Here is a 21,834-nt window from a genome sequence, read left to right as displayed (position 1 = left end):
TCTTGCCGAATTTCCATCAGAAGGTAGACATGATGGGTGCTAGCTGTTGCACACCAACACCCACTTTCCCTTCTTTTTCTTTTGATAGACCCCGATTTTTTTTCAAGATAATTATGGAAATCCCTTTATCTGCACCCTGCAATGGAAGGGTTCTGTCCAGGGTTTGGTCCTGCCTTGCCCCCGAGCTGCCTGGATAGACCCCAACCACCCAAGACCCTGAACTGGAATAAGTGGGTTGGAAAATAATGATAATACTTATTTTTATTAATCTTTCTTCAATGTATGTATAGTTCACATTTATTTCAATGTTTAATATTAGAAGAGTTTGGGTCTTTATTTAGAAGTTTGGTAATATTTTTGTGACCAGAAATATGCCATAGGAGTTGGCATATGATATAAACTTGTTTATATCAATTAACCTATGGTAAAAATGGTTTTGTTAGATGTCTTTTTGTTTCAAGTCACAGTTTCCAATAACCTATTGACAAAGTTGAGGACTTATTGTACTTGTATATCAAAACCATTTTAGATTCTGTCTTAATTTTCACTTTAATTGAGCTATAAATATGCATTGCTGAGATCTTAAATTGAACTTCCATATGGTTTCCCTGTTTTAAGACCTAAAAGATGACAAAAAGGAGGTAGTACTTCTACATTTCCCACACTTTGGGCTTCTGTGACTATTGCATCAAAATGGTACATCTAGAATCTTCAGTGAAACACTATTTTATTTAGGGACAAGGACTTTGGCTTACTTACTCTAGTGTTTCCTGCAGCAGGTAGCACCATAGTCCCCAAGGCAGGAACTAATGAGTGTTCACTGAGTGACAATAGCAACAACAAACAATAACAAGAATCAGAGCTAACATGTCTGATGTTCACTGTGTGCCAAAAGCAGTGTGGGTGTCTTCAATGCCTGGTCTCATTTAACCCCCCTCCCCCAAATCTATGTGAAATAAATTATTTCCTTCTACCAAGTGAGGAAAGTGAAACTTCGAGAGGTTACTTGCTCAAACTCATTCAGCTAGGAAAGTACAATCTGGATTCCAGAGCCTGGATTCCTTAATTACTATTCTTCCCCCAAAATTACATTCATGTATAATGGCTGTTATATCAATAAGTATCTAATAATTATGTTTAAAAAACAAACATATCAAGATCAAAATACACACCCCCCCAAAAAAAAAACACCAACCCCCTGCATAATACTTACTTGTTTTTCAGTGCTTATTTATGTGAAAGGTTCTATTCTAAGCTATTTACATATATTAACTCATTTTATATTCACACTACCACTATGAGTTAGGCATTATCATTATCCACATTTTATAGCTGAGAAAACAGGCTCAGAGAAGTTAAGTAACTTGCTCAGGGTCACATAGCTAAGAAGGGATAGAGGCTGCATTTGAACTCAGGTAGTGTGGCTCTAGCACCTGTGCTCTTAACTACACTGCCTCACAAAAGGATAAATTTTAGACATACCTCAGATTTGTGATGCAATTATATAAAGTTGATTATATCAACTTGAAGGCTAGCTAATCACTAAATATATGAAATTTAAATGTCAGCTTTCAAGCTTTTTTAATTTTTATTTTCATTTTAGTAGTAAAATATCTTTCCAGGAGGACAAAATTTCCTTTAAACCTACAAGTGATAACTCTATCATCACTCTGAAAAATCACAATACAGAAACTACACATTAGCTTTTAACTCCTAGGCAGTTTGCATCAGGCCTTACGTTTCCTAACTTCCCTGTCTTCCTCCCCATGCTCCCTGTGCCCCACGTGGGCACCTTTACAGAGCTGATGCTTTCTGGTGGGAGGCAGTGACCCTCCGCACCACGGCCTCGTAGCCTACTTTGCCTCTTGGGTAATCCCTCACTGCAGGCCACATCCCATCCCATTCAATGTTTACTAGAATGTTGGGTGCTTTAGGGATTTTTTCCACCTCTTTCCTGTAGACCCAGGAAACCCTGATTTGGGTCAGGATCTGAGATTGGAAACAGGGTGTTTTGAATAGTTATTTTAAGATAGTTCTAAAACACTGGTCCTCGGCCTTGCTTGTGCATTGGGATCACTGGAGGAGTTTTCAAAAAATTCTCATTGGAGTTCCATTCCCACTGTTTCTAATTCAGTTGATCTGATGTATACCCTGGGCACTAGGAGTTTTAGAAGCTGCCAGGAGATCCAGTGTACAGCTGAAGTTGAGAACCGCTGTATCTAGAGCAGGGTTTCTCAAGTTTGGCAGAATTGACATTCAGTACTGGATAATTCTTTGTTGTGTGAGATGGTCCTGTGCCTTGTAGAATGTTTACCTGCATCCCTAGCCTTTACCTCCTAGATGCCAGTAGTACCTTCCCCAGTGGTGGCCACCAAAAATGTCTCTAGACTTTGCCAGATGTCTTGGGGGGAGTTTGCAAAACCACCCCTGTTGAGAACTGTTGGTCTTTAGCCATCACTAGTAACCTGAGCTGTGAGAGAAGTCTCTCAAAAAGAAAAAAAGACAAGAGTGGCTTCTGTTGCACCCTACCTAACAGGAAAATATATAAAGATGCCAAGGGCACTTGGCAGAAAACCCTCCTGTCATTGGAGGAAACCAAATCAAGTTGCCTATTTTTAAAAAGGTTTTCTAAGTAAAGAGATGGTATATTTCTTGGGGAGCCTGAGAGGAAAGTACAGTAAGTCCTCACTTAATGTTGTCAATAGGTTCTGTGACTTGAAGCGAACTGACATATAACAAAACTAATTTTACCATAGGCTAATTGATATAAACAAGACTTAAGTTCCTATGACATCTCATCAATGTTCTAATGAAACAATATTGAACAAAATGATGATATTCAAGGACCTGCTGTATCTTCAAAAATAGAGAATTAAGGAAATGATACAGATCTTTCTAGCAGATCTGAAGCAAGAAAGAAGGAAACTAAATCTTTTTTTAATTAGCGTGAACAGTCTGGCCTGGGTGAAATAGTGTCTCCAGCTGACGAGTTCCTGCCAGCAGCAAGATGATCAAGTACAAGGGCTTGGACGCTAAATGGCTGTGTAAACCCAGAATGTTGCTTTAGCCTTCAGAACTGATGATAGAATGAACAAAAATGGGTAAGATTCTGAGTACACAAATAAAATTATGGTTAGGATAAGCTCATTATGGAAAGGCTAGGGTCCGGGAATAAAATACTTTAGTGGTTGTCTTAGTAGGGGTCATTTGGGAGAAGAGCCCAGGTAGCACCATTAAGAGAGTAAAGAAACAAGGGGGAAGGGAGCTAATAGTGGGTGCATCATCAGAATTACCACTGGGGCCACTTGTAGCTCATCCTCTGGAGGTCACAGAGAGTCAGGGCTAAGCACAAGCCCCAGAAGTAGGGGTGAGACAGCTGGCGTTTTTATCTACTGATTTGCATTTGTCATTGGCTGAGGGCTATGTCCAGGGCTGTTCAATCCTCCACACTTTTGCCAGGTTCTGGTTTGGGCCTCAGGCAGAGTTGCCAGTGGGGTGCTAGCAAGTGAAAGCATTTAGCTGGCACTAGATGGTGATTGCTGAGGGACCTAGGGGGCCACTGGCAACTTCTGCTACAGTGGTCAATTTTAAAATTTATTTAAAAAGGTATTAACCTCTTTACTAGTTAACGATGTTTAGTTTTCAATAAAGACTTCTTTATGGTAAGGAACATTAAGAAGGCACACCAGCCTCTATACCTCTCAAAGACACCTTCATCTTATTGTCTGAGACCATGAAATACCACTGTCAGAAACCCCACGGTCACCCCAGACTGTCCTCAGCTCCCCTTTCCCTCACCCCTTACATCCAGTCCACTAGTAAGTTCTTTCAAGTCTACCCCAAAATGTTTGGGAATTTATCCATTTCTGTCTCTGCTGCCACTTCATCAGTTTGGGACAACGTTGTCTTTTGCCTGGACTATTGCAATGACTCCTCCTAGGCTCCCCACATCCACTTTTCTTTTGGTTCCTGGAAGCCACAAAGCTTTTTCTTGAAATGCTCCTCCTCCCCAACCCACCCCTTCTCCTCCAATGACTTGTTCCTTCCCATCCTTTATGTCTGACTAAGTGTCACATGTGCATGGAAGACTTTTCTTTCTCAAGAAAGATCTCCCCATAACACCTGGTCATCTCAACTCAGTGCCTATTTGCTTACTCCTTGGCACGTTTCACAGTTTGTAATTATTTTGTTTGTCTATTTTGTCTGCCTCCTCTTCTAGAATGTAACCTCCGTAAAGGCAAGGACCATGTCTATCTCCTTGACCACCCTATCCCTCAGAGGATTGCCAGATTTAGCAAATACAAATACAGGCTTCCCAGTCAAATTTGAGTTTCAGATAAACCCTGAATAATTTTTAGTATACGTGTGTCCAAAGGATATATTTCATTATTCAGGCTTTATCTAAAATTTAAATTTAACTGGGTATCTTGTATTTTATCTGGCAACCTGACTCCCTGGGCCCTGACACGCGGCTGACTCTCACTACATATTGTTAAATAAAAATCTGGTAGCAGCCTATCAAAATTGCTACTATGGCAACAAAGTCAGGAAAATGTGCTAAAACTACAGAACTAAAGCAGTGACAAATACCACTTCCCATTCCGTTCTGTTCTGATGTGCCTATCTTCTCACTCCAGGAGAACCTAATCAACTCACCCCAAAGTCCTGGGCAGCCCAGTATTCTGGGGAGGACATCCCCAGAGTTTTGTTGTGTCCGAGCACAGAAGCCCTTGCTCTTCTTTGGCCCTGACCTCCCCAGATGGTGAGCTCACTAAAGGAAGAGACGACTTGGTCCTTTTCAATCATTCATCCCCAACATCTCACTCTGTGGCTGGCACATAGTGAAGATTCAATGCAAAGTGACCAAATGGACTGATAAATGAGTGAATAGTAGAGTGACTAACTGCCCTGCTTGGGCCAGGACTGAAGGATTTCCTGGGATGTGGGGCTTTCACTGTGAAAGTCAGGGCAGTGGGTACCCTTCGTGCATGACGCTCACTCTCAGTGGCTGGACTTCTTGTCCATTATCACCGTGTTGGCTGCTACGTGACTACCAAGGTTAGGTAGCCTGGTGGCCTGGCTGCCCATCTATTTAACGCAGACACTAGCTGTTTGGAGCTCTGCTGACCCCCTTTGCGTCCCTGTGCCTGAACTGAATGGGGGACTTGCCCTTGCCTTCTACCTGAGCTCATGGTGCTTACACTGGCCTGTCCTTCCTTGGGGCTTGATCTTGTGGTCTGTGGCAGTTGCCCTGGGCTTGTGTTTCTAGAATAAAGGCACTCCGGTTAAGCACATCCGAAGTGTCCTGGTCTTGGTCCAACCTCATGGCCCCCCAGTCCTGGCCACTACAGGTCTGCTCCATCAAGTGCTGATTATGACCAATTGCCACTTTCACACAACACCAGCAAATATTTATTGAGCCATTAATCTGACAGTCATAAAACTTCTCAGATAAATTCCTACAATTGTCTGAGTCACTTGACTATAAAAAAGTAAGTTCTCATTTTAACTATCCCCCTCCCCCAATACTGCCAGTAGTCACAAGATTCTAAAGGAAACTGCACATATCCATTCCCAACGATGGCAGCAATTCTCCAGTCTCAATTAGGTCCTGCTGGGTTCCTGGAATTGGGGGTGAAGTGGCTCTTGAGAGGCTCCCAGCACTTGTAGTAGTTCTCATCCAAAGAATTGGAGGTCTTGAGCCCCCACTTGGTGACGGCCATACTTAAGGAAGACTCAAACATAAATGCCTGTAGGAAATGAAGAGAAAGAAGAGGTGAGGTAGATAACAAAACACATTTGATTAGATGTCAAGAGAGACGATGTAGGTAGGCAGAATCTTTGAATAATAAGTCCTGTGTGTTAGCATGGTGAGGCGAGCAGGCTCAGGCCCTGGGTCTGGCTCCGGCCCTACCACTTGTAAGTGGGTGATACTTTGTGTAAGACCCTTAACTTCTCAGAGCCTTAAGATTCACTCTGTAAAATGAAATTGGGCACACAAGCCTCACGTTGTCCTTGTAGCATTATGGAGTTAAGTTTGCTAGATCCAAAGAGAGGTGGGAGAGTTCTAGTAACATTCATTTTCTCGAGGGCCATTAATTACTGTGGCTGTGTCTTTCTGAGGGAGGCACACTCCCCACTTTGCAGAGGTGGAACTGAGGCTCAGAGCTGGGCTCAGAAATGACTTGTCTAAAGTGATAGTAGCAAGAAGTGGCAACAGTTGGGATCTGAGCCTATCTTTTTCAGGACTCTGACCAAGAGATGGTTTGGGAAAAGGAAAAGGAGGAAAAGAAAGAGTGAGGAGGAGAAGGAGGGAATCAGGAGGCTGGAATGGCTGTAGCCCTATGAGAAGCTCTAATCCAGAAGGGTGTGAAGGGTGAACGTCCCACTGCGATCAGGGTTTTGTCTGCAACAGAAAGAATATGCAAGTACTCTGTGTATCGGACATTCCAGCTTCACTGCTTGCTGAGTTTTCTACCCAATGTGGCTTTTAAAAAGAAAACAAAACCAAAGGAAACCCCATAATTCTTTTTTTTTTAACCCCATAATTCTTATGCGTTCACACTGCTGGAAATTTTTTAAATACAGATGAACAAAAGGAAAATACAAATTATTTTGTGCTACAATCCAGAGAAGCCACATTAACGTTTTGGTGTCTAATATACATTAACTTCTTTTGCTTAAAACAAGGGAGATGATGATCCCTGACTGATTTCCCATGACAGGCTTGACGTGCGGACCAGATGAGATCATGTGGAAGTGCCTTGAGCATTACAAAGCACTATTTAGATATAAGCTGTTATCATGGCTATTATTGTTGTTGTCTCTTTACTGACTGCTTCTTAGGAGGCTCGCGGTCTCACTAAAGCAACAAAACCCCCTCCCCGTTGAGCTATAAATGCAGTATTGTATAAAATTCATTTATTCCAAACTGGAATAAGGATAAGGCATATAGAGGGGGCTGCATCCAAATTATATGATGGGAAATACTGTGTTTCCCTGAAAATAAGACCTAACCGGACAATCAGCTCTAATACGTCTTTTGGAGCAAAAATTAGTATAAGACCCGGTTTATTTCACTATAATAAAAAACCGGGTCTTTAATATAATATAATATAATATAATATAATATAATATAATATAATATAATATAATATAATATAATATAATATAATACAATACAATATAATATAATAATATAATATGTAATATAATATATAATGGCGGGTCTTATATTATTTTTTGCTCCAAATGACGCATTAGAGCTGATTGTCCAGCTAGGACTTACTTTCGGGGAAACACGGTAGTGAGGGAGACCCAAAGTTAGGTCTAGGTAAGGTGCTGAACCCTCTCATCAGGTTGTGTGGGCTCCCAGGCTACACAGGGTGTCCTGCCCCCCGAATCCCCATGTAGGAGGGCTCGTTCTCACTAATGCTCCAGGCTCTAGACGTTACCCAAAGTCTTGCATCTCATGAAGACAGCCCTATTTTGTGCCTGGCTGATGCAGAACACAGCTCCCTGGTAACACTGACTATCCCAGGCCAATTTGGAAACCAAACGTTATTGAATGGCAACTCTGGTGACCCTCCAGGAGCCTTTGGAAGCAATAGCTTAGGTGAGATGCTCAAACCATATCTCATAGAGATGTAGGGGTCTGCAGAAACTCTGCAGAGGCCCTTGCAAGGGGTGATATAGGCTGAGGTCAAGCAAATGGGCCTCTTTTCACCCTCCCACTGCAGACCAGCTCCACCAACTCTGGCCCTCGGGTTGGGATGAAAAGCAAACTGCATTGGACAGAGAGACAGATAATGCTCGCTGCTTGGGTTGTTTGCAAATTGGGCATGGAGTCAGGCAGGTCTGTGTTACTGATTTTAAAGTCAGGCAGATCAAAGGCATTTATTTAAAAATGTAAAGCAAATTTGCATATGATTTAGCATAAAATTACTCCTTGTGGTCCATAAACTCTACCTCCAAGAATGCAAAAATAAAATAAAATCAAGTACCGCAGCTGTCCGCAATTGTGTTTAGCCTCAATGTTTATAGCCTGACACAGGAGGAATACAAAACAGGTTTTAAATCCCATCAGTTTCATCCGTTGCCAAAGGAGAGCAAAAGAAAATGAGAAAACTGCAGAGAACTGCTGCTCACAGCTCTGACTATAATGATGCAAAGCCTTCTTGACTCTCCTTGGCTTGAGAAACTGGCTGAAGGTGATATCATGCATCCTCTGCTACTGTGGCCCTAGAGGATTACTACAAAAAGTGGATGACTCTGAGACAAGGCATAAACACACAGGGCTGCATGCAGATAAGGGGAGATGCTTCCCATAGTATTACTAATACCCACTTACATTTGAACAGTGCTGGACAGTGTGTAAGGTTAAATCATAGTCACCTATTGGGTTGGATACCATTCCCACTCTACAGATGGTGCAGTGAAGCAGAGAAATTAAGTGACTGTTCAAGGTCACATAAGAGCTAAGAGCTAGGATTTCAACCCAGGCCTGACTCCATGTCCAAAGTCCAAAGCTCTTTCTACCGCAGGAGTCTAGTATACACACAAGGGTATGTGCATACATACATGGGAACACGCACACAGATACTCTCTTCTCCTGACTCTTCTTCTATGACTTTGGAGAAATAAGAAATAGCCACTTCTCTCAATAAGACTGGGGAGCTCAGAGGCCACGAGAGCCTGGGATTTAACTTGCTTACCATGGTGCCATCGGCAATTCTCTCGGGTTCCAGCTTGGCTTTGCTGGCCTTCTCGAAGCAGTCTGCATCAGGCCCATGGGGAGTCATCGCGCTGTGCAGGCTGCCCCCTCCTGGCAGGAATCCACCTTGCTTTGCCTCATAGTGACCTTTGATGAGTCCCATAAATTCACTCATGCAGTTCCCTGGGAAGGTGGAAGCAGTATTGGTTTTGTTACCCAAGGTAAGACCCATAAACACTAAGACCTTTTGAACATTATTTCCACAGAATGACAAGAAGATAGGAGAATCTGATACATTTGTAAGATTGATAAAGAATACAGATGGACAGAAGAACAGTCACAAAACATTTATTAGTGTGGGATTCTTGGTAGGGAAAGCTCTCCTCCACGGCCATGTGGGTTATCAGAGGTCTTGTGTTCCACTGTCTGAGAGAAATTAGGCTAGATCTAAAGAAAATCAGGACCCAGACAAGTATTTTAATTATTAAAATGCAAGTTATAATAAAGAATGGAGGTACTCCACCCATCATTTAGGCTGACAAACCTCAACAAAATTATCTTCTTTTGTGATTTGAACCCCTTCCCAAATAGCCTCATGGTAGTACATGCATCGCTATATTTCTGGTTCCCAATACAGAAAACTAAAGTAGTGTGTGTGTGTGTTGATGGAAGGGTGATATAATGGAAAGAACCCTGGACTTGGGGTCCATTATCAAATGCTAATCTGTATGAAAGAATCTTAGTATTTATAAAACCAAGTCTATAAATGCTATGTTCTAACAAATATCATCCTCTATATTGAAATCTGATATCTTATTCTTCCATTCTTCAAAATGCCTCTTAGACTCATTCTTTTCTTTCCATTTCCATTGACAGTCTCTTCATAAAATGCTAAAATCTTAGAATTAGAAGGGATCCCCACTTCTACTCAGTACAGAATAATTTTCTATATCATTTCTGACAGACTGTCTCCTGGGCTCTGCCTGAGTGCCTCCTGTGAATGGAAGCTCTCTAGTCAACAAAGCTACCTGAGCTGTAATCTACCTAAGCTCTCTACTCAACAAAGCTTGGGGTGTTAAAAGTTCTCTCATATTAAGTGGAAATTTACTTTCATATAAGTTAAATATATTGGTACTAGTTGTGCTTTCTGGAGTCACACAAAATTTGACAAAAATCACCATGTTCTCACTCTTTCAATCTTATATTTCTATTGAAACAAAGCTTTTTATTAGAATAGCAACATAGAGCAAGAATTAAAGGAATATGACACCTGAGTAAATTTAAGTGCTTTTCCATTCATCCATCCATCTACCCATCCATCTACTCATCTGCCCATTCCTCACCCCAGCCATCTGCCTATCCACCCATCTAATGCACATAATTAGACACTGTGCTAAGTACTGTGATAGAGATGAATAAGAAACAGCCGGTCTAAAGTTACTCATAGTCTGTCCCAAGGGAGTGCTAAGAGTGCAAACCATGAACAGAATAGAGGGATACGGCAGTACAGACCTTGCAAAGCCACACATTAGACATTATAAATGCCCCACCCATCTCCCTTACACGTAGAAGCCAAAATACTTCTGTAACTGATGAAGCAGCCATACCCACCCTGCCCATAAAACAAAGTGCTGCTTCAGGGCCCCTACAGAAAAGGTAAGACCCAGGTCAGGGCTTTACTTGCTTCTCCACGAAGCGGAAATAGAGGAAAAGAAGTGACTGTAAGCAGAAAGTGTCTCTATTTTAAAAGCAGTTCTGCTCATGATTTAAATATGCTGTCACACTCCTCACTCCAGTATGTGTCCTCAGGGTCACCTTCATGGCCTAATTTTAAGAAGAGAGCAAGACAGAATTCAGCTATGATATGAATACGAATTTAGGTAGCAGTGAGTTTGGTGATGACATTTCTGTATCATTTTCTATATTTCAAAGGACAGTGGGAGAGTAGACTTTGCCTTTCTGATTAATGCTGAATCCAGTTGACTAAGGTGCATTAAGACGACTGGAGGCAATATTGCCACAGAAATAACTCTCCACTTCTATACAGTCACATCAAGGTAGCAAAGGTTTTGATTGTTACTAAAACAATATTTTAAATATCTCTGGTAAAAAAATATTTCTAACTTGGGGTTCTGTGATTTTTTTCCAACTAACTTGGGGCAATCATACCTTTTTTGAGATCTATCTGTCCTGGGCCAAATTTACTTGAGTCTTTTAAAAAAGTCTAAGAAGCATTTCACAAGGCCATTTGTTTCAGGTAATCAGAACTGCAAACCAAGATCAAGAAGCAGGTTGAGAGCTGAGGCATAGTAGCAGCCTTGCCCAAGTCAGACTGCTCTGATCCCTCTTCCTGGGCGGGGAGACAGCCCCAGGCAATCAGTGGTCCTTGATACGTGTTCTGTACACGTCCTGCATCAGAATCTCCTGACTTGCTAGTTCAAAATGCAGATTTTGAGGTTCCACCTCAAAACAAACTAATTAAACTCTCTGAGGGTGGGCCCTGGTAATAAACATTGAAGAAAAGGCATTCTAATTGATTTTATGTCCCTTAATGTTCTCAAACCTCAATACAGTGCATTATCAAGGACTAGCATATGAGGTACAGGATCTAAGCCAGAGCAGCTCTCTCTCTCTTCTCAACAGGTCCTCTAGCGGACTAAGTTCCAGAAAGACAACTGGGCCTGTGATGGGCATGACACTCTTCAGAAAGGACATAGGTTGTTACAACTTTATTCACAAAGCATCTAGTGTGCTTTTCTAATTGTGTCCTTTTCTCAATTATAGAGGTGTCACCTGAGAAAGGTCCTGGGATTTGGCCAGTAAGTGGCCTTCTTCTGTTCTGAGGGCCCCTACTAATGCCCAAATTGCCCACTCAGCCACATCAGGCCTCGGGAGGCAGGATCCTGAACTCCAGCCAGGGCAGGGCGTCCAGAAACACCTCCGGCAGTATTCCCGGTGACGGTGCTCATCACTTTGCTGTGTCTTTGGTTTCCAAATACCGAATGTGTTGGCAAAAGAGAGACTTACTGTGGTAATAAGGAGGCCTGAAGGTCTTGTCAGCAACCCCCCATCGAGGTGGGAAGATGACAAAATCAGCGATGGCCACTCCGGGACGGAGAGACTTGGCAGTCAGCACTGTGAAAATGGATGGGTCCTATGAGAGCACAAAGAGAGACTGAATACACGAGGAAAGGGAGATGACTGCACAAAGACACATGTCACCCACATATGAAGGAGTTTTAAGGTGACACTCAAATTTCTGATCAAACCACACAGGCCAGACTAAGAAGTCTGGGCTTGTCACTGAGGTGTAATAATCACTCATCTGACTTTCCCCTCTTGCTGTGTTTGAAGCAAAATGAATTAACACCACCTAAGAGGATTTGGAGCTGTTTTTTCACCCTGCGGAGCCCCATTTCATGTGAGCACTGCCTGGTGGGTCTGAGAACCAGTGGTACCTGCCTCCCAAGCTCAGGTTGGGGTGACCAGTGCTGAGCTGGGCCACATGGTGCTCTTGACAGAAGGGATCCTTAGAGTTAGGTGGACATAGAAATAAAACAACGTCCAAGTTTTGGTATAGATGTAGGATCTGCTTCTCTTTGAGGGATCACAGAGATTTCAGATGGTATCCTCATTGCTTCCTTGCTCTCCTTTGACTCTCAGGTCTAAAATACCCCAGTTACATCACGAGTTTGGGTGGTGGGAGTGTAAAGGGGAATAGGTTGGGGGACGCTATTCTGATTTTAAAAGAACTTGACCGTCCTTCGGTGAAAAGATTGAGGTTCAATTTAATTGAAATCAATGAACATATTGATTCAGACTGCTTTCAGATGCCATGCTAGGGTCTGGATTTAAAGATGATTGAAATCTATTCCTTGCCCCTTTAGCATTATTGGTGGAGGGGTGGGGTATAGGTACACTGAAAGAGTAATAAAGCAGGTGCATGAACAACTAATCACAGCCAGGGGCTGAGGGCAATCTAGCTTTATAAATAGAGATCCAAGGGAGTACAGAGGAAGGAGTGCCTATCTCTACCTGAGAGGATCAGGGAAGGCTTCAAAGAGAAGATAACATTTGAGATAGATACTGAAGAATGAAAGGAAAAAGAAAGAAAAAGCAAGAGAGGGAGGGAGAGAGGAAGGAAGGAAGGAAACGTGAGGAAGGAGGGAAAGAAAGGAAAAGGCATTTTTAAGCACAGAAAATAAGAAAGACATCAAAATGCACACAGATTTTATTAAGAGGCAAGAAAGCTAAAGCCCAGAGTACATTGGCAGAAGGGAGAGGGGCAAGAAATGGTGATGGAAAATGAGTCCACGGCCAGATGGTGAAGAGCATCAAATACCACGCTTCAGAGCTCAGACTTCATCCTAAACCACAGGGAGCCTGCAAAGGTTTTCTAATGCAGTGGTAGAATGATCAGGTCTGAATTTTGGAAAAATAACTATAGCAGCAGTACAGAGGAGATTGAACCTGGGTAAATGCAACTCAAAAAACCAACTCTTATTGCTGTGAGAGTTAATACTTCATCTGTCATGAGAAATGATCTTAATCGATTAAAGATAAGATAGTGAGGATCAAATAAAGCTCTATCAGTGTCTCAGGGTCCTTTTTCATGCTGTTTTGGGCTTGATGCCTTATTCTCTTTTCCTGTTTGGTTTTATTCAGAGTTGCTGTTTTTTCAGAAAGGTAGTTTCATCCCCCCAGAGATAAGCTGAACTGGCTTAGAGTAATCTTTCTGTCTCCAGTTCTCTGGCTTTTGCTCTAATTATCTCTCCAGCTTGTGAGTTAAGTTAATCTATTATGAACTAAGCTGCAAAAGAAACTTTCCCCCAGGATCCCAGAACTAGCACTTTATTGAGAATATGGGTCCTTAGGGGCCTGCAGTGTGGACCAGGGACCTATTTACGGCCCTTACATGAATGAAAAATGTGATCGAGGTCTAGAATTTCTTTGGTTTAAGTTCAAACACTGAACATTATGAGTAACCTTAGAAGAGCGCCGTCTGTTCCATCCTTGCTAGAAACAACCAAGCGTGGAGGCTCTGGAGTACACAGCCGGAGCAAGTAGACTCTTGGTATTTGTGGGAAGGACAGAGAACTTTCCAAATCCAGAAATGTTCCTTTGTCATCACTCCATCACTAAGATTAGCAGTTGGTTTTCTTTTTGGGATAAACTTTCCATGAAGAAACCAAGTTTTTAGCTGTCTAGGAGAATTACTCTGACTAATCTATGTAGAGAACTGAGCTGTGTTCACGGGTGAGTGTTGAGTGTCTGGCCTGGCTCCCTCACTAGCTGTGTTATTTACTCTATCACTGAAGCCTTGCTGCAGGGGATTCAAATTCCTATCAGCACAATGACAGATGACTATATTTCAGGCTTCCAAAGGTGACACTGGAAATGCTAGATCTGTGAATGTTAGGGGTCTACTGTAAACCCCTCTCTTCCAAGGGTTGGCCCCTCCCCTAAGTCCCTCCATGGTCCAGACTTACTGCGTGATCGAAGGCCACTGCGTTGATGACCATGAAGTTCTCCAAGTTGTACTTGTAGGGGGTGTAGTTCCCATGCCAGGCCACGACATTGAATGGGGAAGTATCCTGCTCACAAGAGAAGCAGGAAAGGGTGATCTCAGCACCTAATGCTTTTGTAGCTATGATTCCACAGTTTGTACTTGACATCGCTGTCTCGTTTTTCATTTGACTTGGTTCTAATAATTTAATAATAGCATCCTTTGGGAGAAGTGTAACCCTGAATTATTCATTCCGTGGTTGCTTCACACACCCTCAAACCATCCCTCCTTTAGCCACTAACCCTACTTTTCCAGTTCACAAGCTGCAGCTGCCTCTGATCACATGTGCAGCCAAAGCACAGCATATTCTCTAAGTAGTGCCTTTTCAACAATTTTTAACACAACTGTGAAAATATGTGGATGCCAGCAATTCTCAGACTATCTGGGCCACCCTCAGGGTTTCTTGGTGTGAAGGGCAGGCACTAGCTATGACTGTTCACCAGGTAATTGCTACCCAGAGAAGCTTCCAATAGACACAGTGCCTGGGTGGTGAGTGCAGGAGGGCAAGAAGGTCTCTAAGAGTTCCAGCTCCAAATGCGTGAGATTTCAGAGCAGTCCTAAGGAGATGTTTCTTGGGCCTGTCCTGGGTAGAAGAAGATCGTGTTCTGTTATAGGGAGGTTGTCCCCACTGCAGATATAGGTCTGGCTGGAAACAGCATCCAATTCAGAATGTTTGAAAGACTTTACTGAAAGGACAACTTACAGAAGTGTGACTGGTGTTATGTAAACTGATTAGAGATGGTCTGGTACCTGCGCCTAGCAATAGTGTGAAGACATTGCCATTCCTGGGCCTGTGGGAGATGGGAAGGAAATGTTGTTACAGGACTCCAGACAGAGCTAGAAACATGAAGAAGGGGGCTGCTCAGTGGTGTGCTGATAAATATTTTACAACTAGCTCTCTGGGAAAAAAAGTAAAAAACTCTGATTTGTAGCATTTGCTGATTTCTGGGGTATACATACTCTCACCATGATCATATTTGAGCTACCAATGTGAAGTCACCCAACACAAGGCTAGGAAGAGATGTGTATATCAAGTCTTGCAAGCCAGTATGAGATGGCTCCAGCAGGCCTCTGGGGATACCCAACAGGAACTGAGATCATGGAGGGATGGAGTCCCAAACAGGGAAAAAGCAGGGGGAGAAAAACCCCATCTTGTGTTTCCTCATGCCCTCCAGTTTCCTGTAAGGACCTGCCACTGGTTGAACCCAACCAAAGTCCAGCTGGCTACGGAACCTGGGTGATACAGTCCATATAGGTCAACTCCCAGGGCTCAGATCATGGTAGAAAAGGGAGAATGGATCAGTGGGAGTTCACACAGAGAATAACCATTTGGGGTTCACCTGGAAAGTAGAAACCAGTGGAGATGCTAGCTGTCTCTAGAATGATGGTTCTCTAGCAACTGTATGTCAAAATTATATGGAGAACATGCTTAAAATGAATGTAGCTTTCTACACGCCACTCCTAAAGGTTATCATTCTTGCCAGGCTGGAGTAGTATCTAAGAACCTGCATTTTAAACAAGCCACCCTGAGAATTTTTTATGCAAATGGTCTCTGAACCACATTTTTAGAAATCCTGACCCAGATAATATGAGGGTGGCAATGTGTCAATGAGGGTGACAACTAGCCATCAGGGATTAATTTTAAGTGCCAAACTAGTTGGCCTCTACTGGTTAGCATACCTTCTAAATGCTGTCCAATAACATGCCTTGGCAAAATACAAGCACTAAGTTAAATGGACAAAAATAAAGCAAACAAATATTGGTAAACAGAAGAGATCTTTGGATTATTTTTGTTATATGATTATTTATGCTAATATATTATATATTCAGTACATTAAGGAATAATATATACCAATTATATACTATATATTATATACTAATATATATACTAATTATATACTATATTAGTATATATTATAGATTACGTATTATTTTTTTATTATTATCTATGCCTTTCTTTATCTTCTGAGTTTACCAGGTTGGCATTATAAACCAAATCAAGCTATTTTAACTGAATTCTACTTGTTTTGTATCAATCTTATCTAGTATTTGAAATATGGTATCCATTGATAAATATAAATCTCAGATGATCTGCTTGTTAACTCATTTCCCTTTTCAGAACACATTACCCTGTCTGTAGATTACATTTTCCCCACCATTTATAGAGAGTGACATTTTCCCAGGATTTTTGTTGCTTGGTGAACAGAAAGATCATGACTTTGGGAGTCAGAGAGATATTGCTTCAAATGGTGGTTTTACCATTTATTGTGACATCTGGTGAATTATTTGCACTACCTGTTTTCACGACTACAAATAAGACAAATAATACTTTGTAGCATCTTAGTTATGTACTAAAGATAAAAGAATATGTGTAAAGTATTTAACATTGGCCTTGGAAATCAGTAGGTGCTCCATAACTATTCATCCCCTCCCGTGCCTACCAACCCTCTTATTTTACCTGTTTGGCAGCAAACAACTTGCCCTGGTATTTATTAATCACAGTGTAACCACCTGGCACTTGGCGATCTTCATACCAGGCTACAGGTATCAAGAAATCACGAGGATTGGCCAAGCCATTGGCTCCTAGAAAACAATGACCCAAACAACTTTTAGATACTTCTGAAGTCGCATAGGAAAGATGCCCATGGTTGCACAAAGGAAAAGGGCTTTCTTCCATGTTAAGAGTTATTCCACCATTTGCTTTTATTGTTCAAAGGCTCATTGGATTCCCAGTCTGGTACCTTTAGATCAGGAAAAAAAATCATGAAAATTATCATCATTATCTCTAGTGTCACCTCCTAAAATTGTAGAGTGACTATGGTTTATAAAACCACATTACGTGCATTATCTCATCACTACATGTGAGAGGAGGGAAGAAGAGGAAGAGATTAGAAAAGAGGACAAGGGAAGATAGAATACTAGAGCTTCTTCTTTCCAAGAAAACCCTGAGAACTCTAGAACTCATCTATAGTCTTTGAGAAAGAAAGGGTTACCTACTGTTGCCCAGGCATGCCTCTGCTCCTCAGACACAACTCAGAATCAATCCAAGTCTGTAAAACTGCTGCCCAGCCTGACAAATCTGTCTGGGAGAAGGTATTCACGACTTGCCTGCTAAACTTTGCTTTGTGAATATTTCCTCCAGAGAAAGAAAATAAATCAGAAGACCAAAAATGAAAAGCATAAGTGCAAAAACATAATTTAACTCTGAGAGGAGAGACCTGGGGAGTGTTTTATCATTTCCAGCTCCTGGGGTTTAAAAAAAAAACAACAAGCCCCAAGTTGGTTAGAAAATTATACATATTTTCCGGAGGGTATATGAACCTGGAGGCTAATGCTGACTGTAGAGCAGCAGGAAGCCAGACCAAAGTGGGTAGAGCGTGTGGTGAGCAGGATGACAGACGGCCCACCATGGCTCCAGCTGCCTCTCGGCTGCCTCCCACCTTCGTCTGACTATTTGGATCCTCCCAGGGGAGTGCCCGAAAGGCATATGTTGGCCAGTCCCAGTTTTGCTCTAAAAAAGCTGTTGACAAGCAAGGAAAGAACTGGGAGGTGTGGCCACCACCTTTAGCAAACACACCAGAGATGAAACCAAGGGCCAATTTTCCCAACCACTCTTTCCACTCCAAGACATGTTTTGAGAACAACCACTCCGACTACCTTTACTTTTCTCCTGTGTCTCCTGACTCCAGCTTGCCTCGGGGATGGGGGGGTTCTTTGTTCACTTTGGAAAATTCTAATCTGCCTCATGGAGTCTGTGGTTTCTAGCTCCTTCATAGCATTGAGTGATTTAGCTTTTCTGACTGTTAAGTGTGTAGATTTTGTGGAGTGGAGTGTGTCATTAGGAATGTGAGATTCATATATTATGTGTCTCTCAGTCTTTTCCCTCTTTCCATAGAAATATAGCCCTGGAGATTTTTATGGCTTTCCCCACTTTATTGTCTACACACAACCAATTACCTTAAGAAAATGATCTCTCTTCTAGTTACAAAGCTTATTCCCTCTTACTGTATGCTTTTGCTTAAGCTGTCCCCTTTCCTCTTTATTTTTTATCAATTTTTCATCAAGAATTAGGCAAATCTCATCACTTCTCTGAAGCTATTCCTGGTGACCTGGCCCACAGTAACCCAAACTTCTACTATACATTATATAAAGTGTACACTATATAACCAGAAATCTATTATATACTGTCTTGCTCTCCAATGGTCTATATGCTATTCTAGAGAGAACTTTATAATGGGTTGTCTTGGGTCATTTTCTGTTATGGTGTAGTTTATGGGAAGAGGCTTGTGTTACCCTTGATGAGGTTCCTGTCATTCCCCTGAGTACAACATGGATGCTGAGACAAGCTGATGGAGCTAATTAATGAAGATTTCATTTCATCAATTGGGTCAGCCATACTGCATGGAGCCCCCGAACCTAGAGATCTGAAAAGAAAGTCTGAATGTTGCTCAGAGAGTTCTAATAGGTCTCTGAAATTCCCAACTACACTCGGTCAAGAGAAGAAGTTGTTTAGAGAGGAAAGTTGAAGTTTGAATGAGATAATGAGAAGCACGTTTAACTCGCAAGCAAGTGTCCGTGTCCTATATGTCAAGTCAGGCTAAGAGGCTTGTAGTGAAGACTTACCAATAGGTCCCAGGTCAGGCAACTCAAAGTGGACACCGTAGACCTCCAGGATGTAGCCCCTGGTCTCCTCAAAGACATCTATGCTGAACCGCATTCCTCTCTGGAATGGGAAGCAGACACTAGTGTCCTCTCAAATCACACCTGTAGTTATAAAGAAGCCCCAGAGCCACAGCCAGCCCCATGTGCACAAGTAAAGCTAGAGTCTGTTGAGCTATGTTTGAGAGATGACCAACTCCAAGATGAGTTAGAAATGAAAATTTAACTCCTAATCACATCTGTGACCAAACCAATTCTAGTCTATTCTCTTGTTGGGTTCACAGATAACTATGCCCTGGTTTAGCCAAATTTTAAAGAAATTCATCTTCACTGCACCTCCACCCACATCTAGGGCCTTATTCAGAGTGTGTATAAATATTTAGGAAAGTGAACTGATAATGCTCTGTGCTTTTGATTGTGCACTATTTTAAACAAAGCAGGCAACCAAGCTTGCTTACCCTTCTGCACAGGGAGCCTTCTATGTAACTCATACTCCCTCCCCATTGCCCAGACATGACAGAGAAATTTTAGAGTTGGAAATAGCAGCAGCTGCCACGTCTGATTGCTCCCAAATTAGAGAGGCAGAGAGAGGGGGACACATCACTCACCTGAATGACGCAGATCTCATTAGGCTGCACGAGCATCTTGCCAAACTCTGTATAGATGAGAAGTTTCCCTTTCTGGGGAACTAAAAATAAGACAGGGCAACAATGAGCAACTCTTTTCATGCAAGAACCACTTCATGAAAAGTAAGAGGCTTAAAAGATTGCATTTGCTTTTCCATTCCAAATGAAAAAAGCTTTATTGAGTCTCAGAGGGGAAAAATGTATATTCTGACAACTTAAGTTAGCTATTTTATTATCGAGAAGAACATGAATGAACTGTTTTTTTGTTTTGTTTTGTTTTTAGTTGTCAGGTAAGGAGTTTGTATGTGCACAGTTCTATAGATTGACCAAAGAGGCCAGCCAAGTAGGATAGAAAACCACCCATTTCTGATAGTTCCAACAGGAGGCTGGCATATGCATGTCTAATATCTACACCAAAATGTTCACTCCAAAATACCGGCACTAAAACCATAAAAAAGAATGGCAGACCAGAGAAATCTCTAACAGACATTCCATTTTAGATGCTCTCATGAAAATCTGTATTTAAATTGCAGAGATTAATGACAGATAGTCTTTTCTTGGGCTAGTTTGAACGCAAGTAGAACTATATTAATAAGTTAATCATATGTTAGTATTACTCTTCATTTCATTTCAGCTACCCAGATCTCCCATATTAGAAGGATCCAGCAGAAATGGGCAAAGACAGAGAGATTGGGAAATAGATTTTGGGTTTTGAGGTGCACTAGGAATCTTTTCCAGACCACCAATCGCCTTTAGACCTCAGTCTGTAAATTATACTGAGACAGATTGAAGGATGAAGGAAAATAATATATGTAAAGTTAAAAAGCAGCTTGTGTCTAGGGCCCAATTCACAGTGAAGGGGTCTGAAATCTTCAAAACTTACCAATCAAGAAGTCCCCATCTGAATTGTAAAAGCATCTGAAACATATAAAATAATTCCTGTGAGTTTTAGTTTTAAAACCATCCAGACAAATTAGTTCACTGTGAAAATTATTGTTCAGTACCCACTATGTGCCAGGTGTAATTCTGGGTATAAAATGACGTGCACAATGACCCAATCTCTGCCCTCATGAAGTCTAGTAGGAAGTCCAAAGGCAATCGAACAGTTGTAGAGCTATATCGTTGCAAAGTATAATGGCGCTGTGAAAGTCAGGTCCAGGGCAATGAAAGAATAATGGACCTGATCTAGTCTGAGGAGCCAGCAAAAGCCTCCCTGAAAAGGGGACATTTGACCTGAGATCTGAAGGAATCATCTACGCAAGGGTTTAAGGAGGGAGGAGAACATTCCAGGTAGAAGGAACAGCATGTGCAAGTGCGCTGAGGCAGGAAGACACATGGCATTTTGGAAGAACTGACTAAAGGCTAGTGTGGCTCAGGAGAAGAGAGAGGAGGTGCCTGATATGAGGTTGGACCCAAAGGGACATCTCCTGTGCCTTGTCATAGGGCTATAATCTTGGCCCTGATTCATGGCTCAGAGAAGCTCATTCAACCAGGAAGAATGGAATTGCCTTTGTATACAATCGTCTGGTTCTAAAATCACTCTGATATTCTGTTTCCTAATGAAAAGGCAGGAATGCCATTCACATATATTTTTCTGACTTAAAAAAAGTCTAATATGTAAGCTCCTCTATTTAGGAATTTTAAGCTCACACAAAGTTATTAACTGAAACCAAAGTCTGTCAGCCTGACCTGCCACCAGAAGGTGGCCCTAATGGCTGCTTATGCAGCGTGACTTTGGACTGAAGAATAGCCCTGGGGAACCTTAGAAATTAAAAATATTCTAACCCAAACCTGGTTAAAGTAAAAATGCTTCTTGGACAACTCCTGCTCTCCAGTGCCCCAATGTCCCTTTTCTAATTGCATTGTGATGTGACATTCTTGTTCATGTCACAGCAGTCAGTCAAGATAGAAATGCTCGTTTACTATTATTAATAAATGTATATCAACATTGCTCTGGGGAAAAGACAATAAGAAAAACAACCATGTGGCTTTTACCCTCTGGCCACGGCTCCCGAGGAATGAGAGTTTTCTGCCCCAGCACTAAGCCACTTACCTGTTCACCATGGAGGTGTTGCACAGGAAAATGTGGATGGCGAGCCCGTTGTTAGACCTGATGTCTCCAGCTCCACACAAGGTGTGCAGGCCCTGGGAGAGGGAAGGGTGAGTGTGATAGGGCCCGAGGCTGGCCCTCCTCCTGATCCCCGAGATCCCTGAACCTCATGAGGCAAGGTCTTGGTACTAGGACCTTGGAACCAGTGGGACATTTAGGA

General features: G+C 42.0%; 1 protein-coding gene across 1 annotated transcript in view; it reads right to left on the bottom strand.

Moving 5' to 3' along the window:
- Positions 1 to 5,389: 5,389 nt before the first annotated feature.
- Positions 5,390 to 21,834, bottom strand: part of HGD (homogentisate 1,2-dioxygenase) — a 44,544-nt gene continuing 28,099 nt past the window's right edge. The window contains exons 6-14 of the mRNA XM_019729646.2: positions 21,618 to 21,709; positions 20,448 to 20,482; positions 19,547 to 19,626; positions 18,903 to 19,002; positions 16,738 to 16,862; positions 14,203 to 14,307; positions 11,741 to 11,867; positions 8,715 to 8,896; positions 5,390 to 5,750 (exon numbers count right to left, since the gene is read on the bottom strand). Of these exons, the coding sequence (XP_019585205.1) occupies positions 5,601 to 5,750; positions 8,715 to 8,896; positions 11,741 to 11,867; positions 14,203 to 14,307; positions 16,738 to 16,862; positions 18,903 to 19,002; positions 19,547 to 19,626; positions 20,448 to 20,482; positions 21,618 to 21,709 (996 nt within the window). The 3' untranslated portion in view covers positions 5,390 to 5,600. The remainder of the gene's footprint in view (positions 5,751 to 8,714; positions 8,897 to 11,740; positions 11,868 to 14,202; positions 14,308 to 16,737; positions 16,863 to 18,902; positions 19,003 to 19,546; positions 19,627 to 20,447; positions 20,483 to 21,617; positions 21,710 to 21,834) is intronic.

Source organism: Rhinolophus sinicus, linkage group LG01, assembly GCF_036562045.2.
Source record: "Rhinolophus sinicus isolate RSC01 linkage group LG01, ASM3656204v1, whole genome shotgun sequence".
NCBI lineage: Eukaryota > Metazoa > Chordata > Mammalia > Chiroptera > Rhinolophidae > Rhinolophus > Rhinolophus sinicus.
The sequence above is the reverse complement of the archived record's forward strand: the minus strand, read 5'-3'. Positions and strand labels throughout refer to the sequence as shown.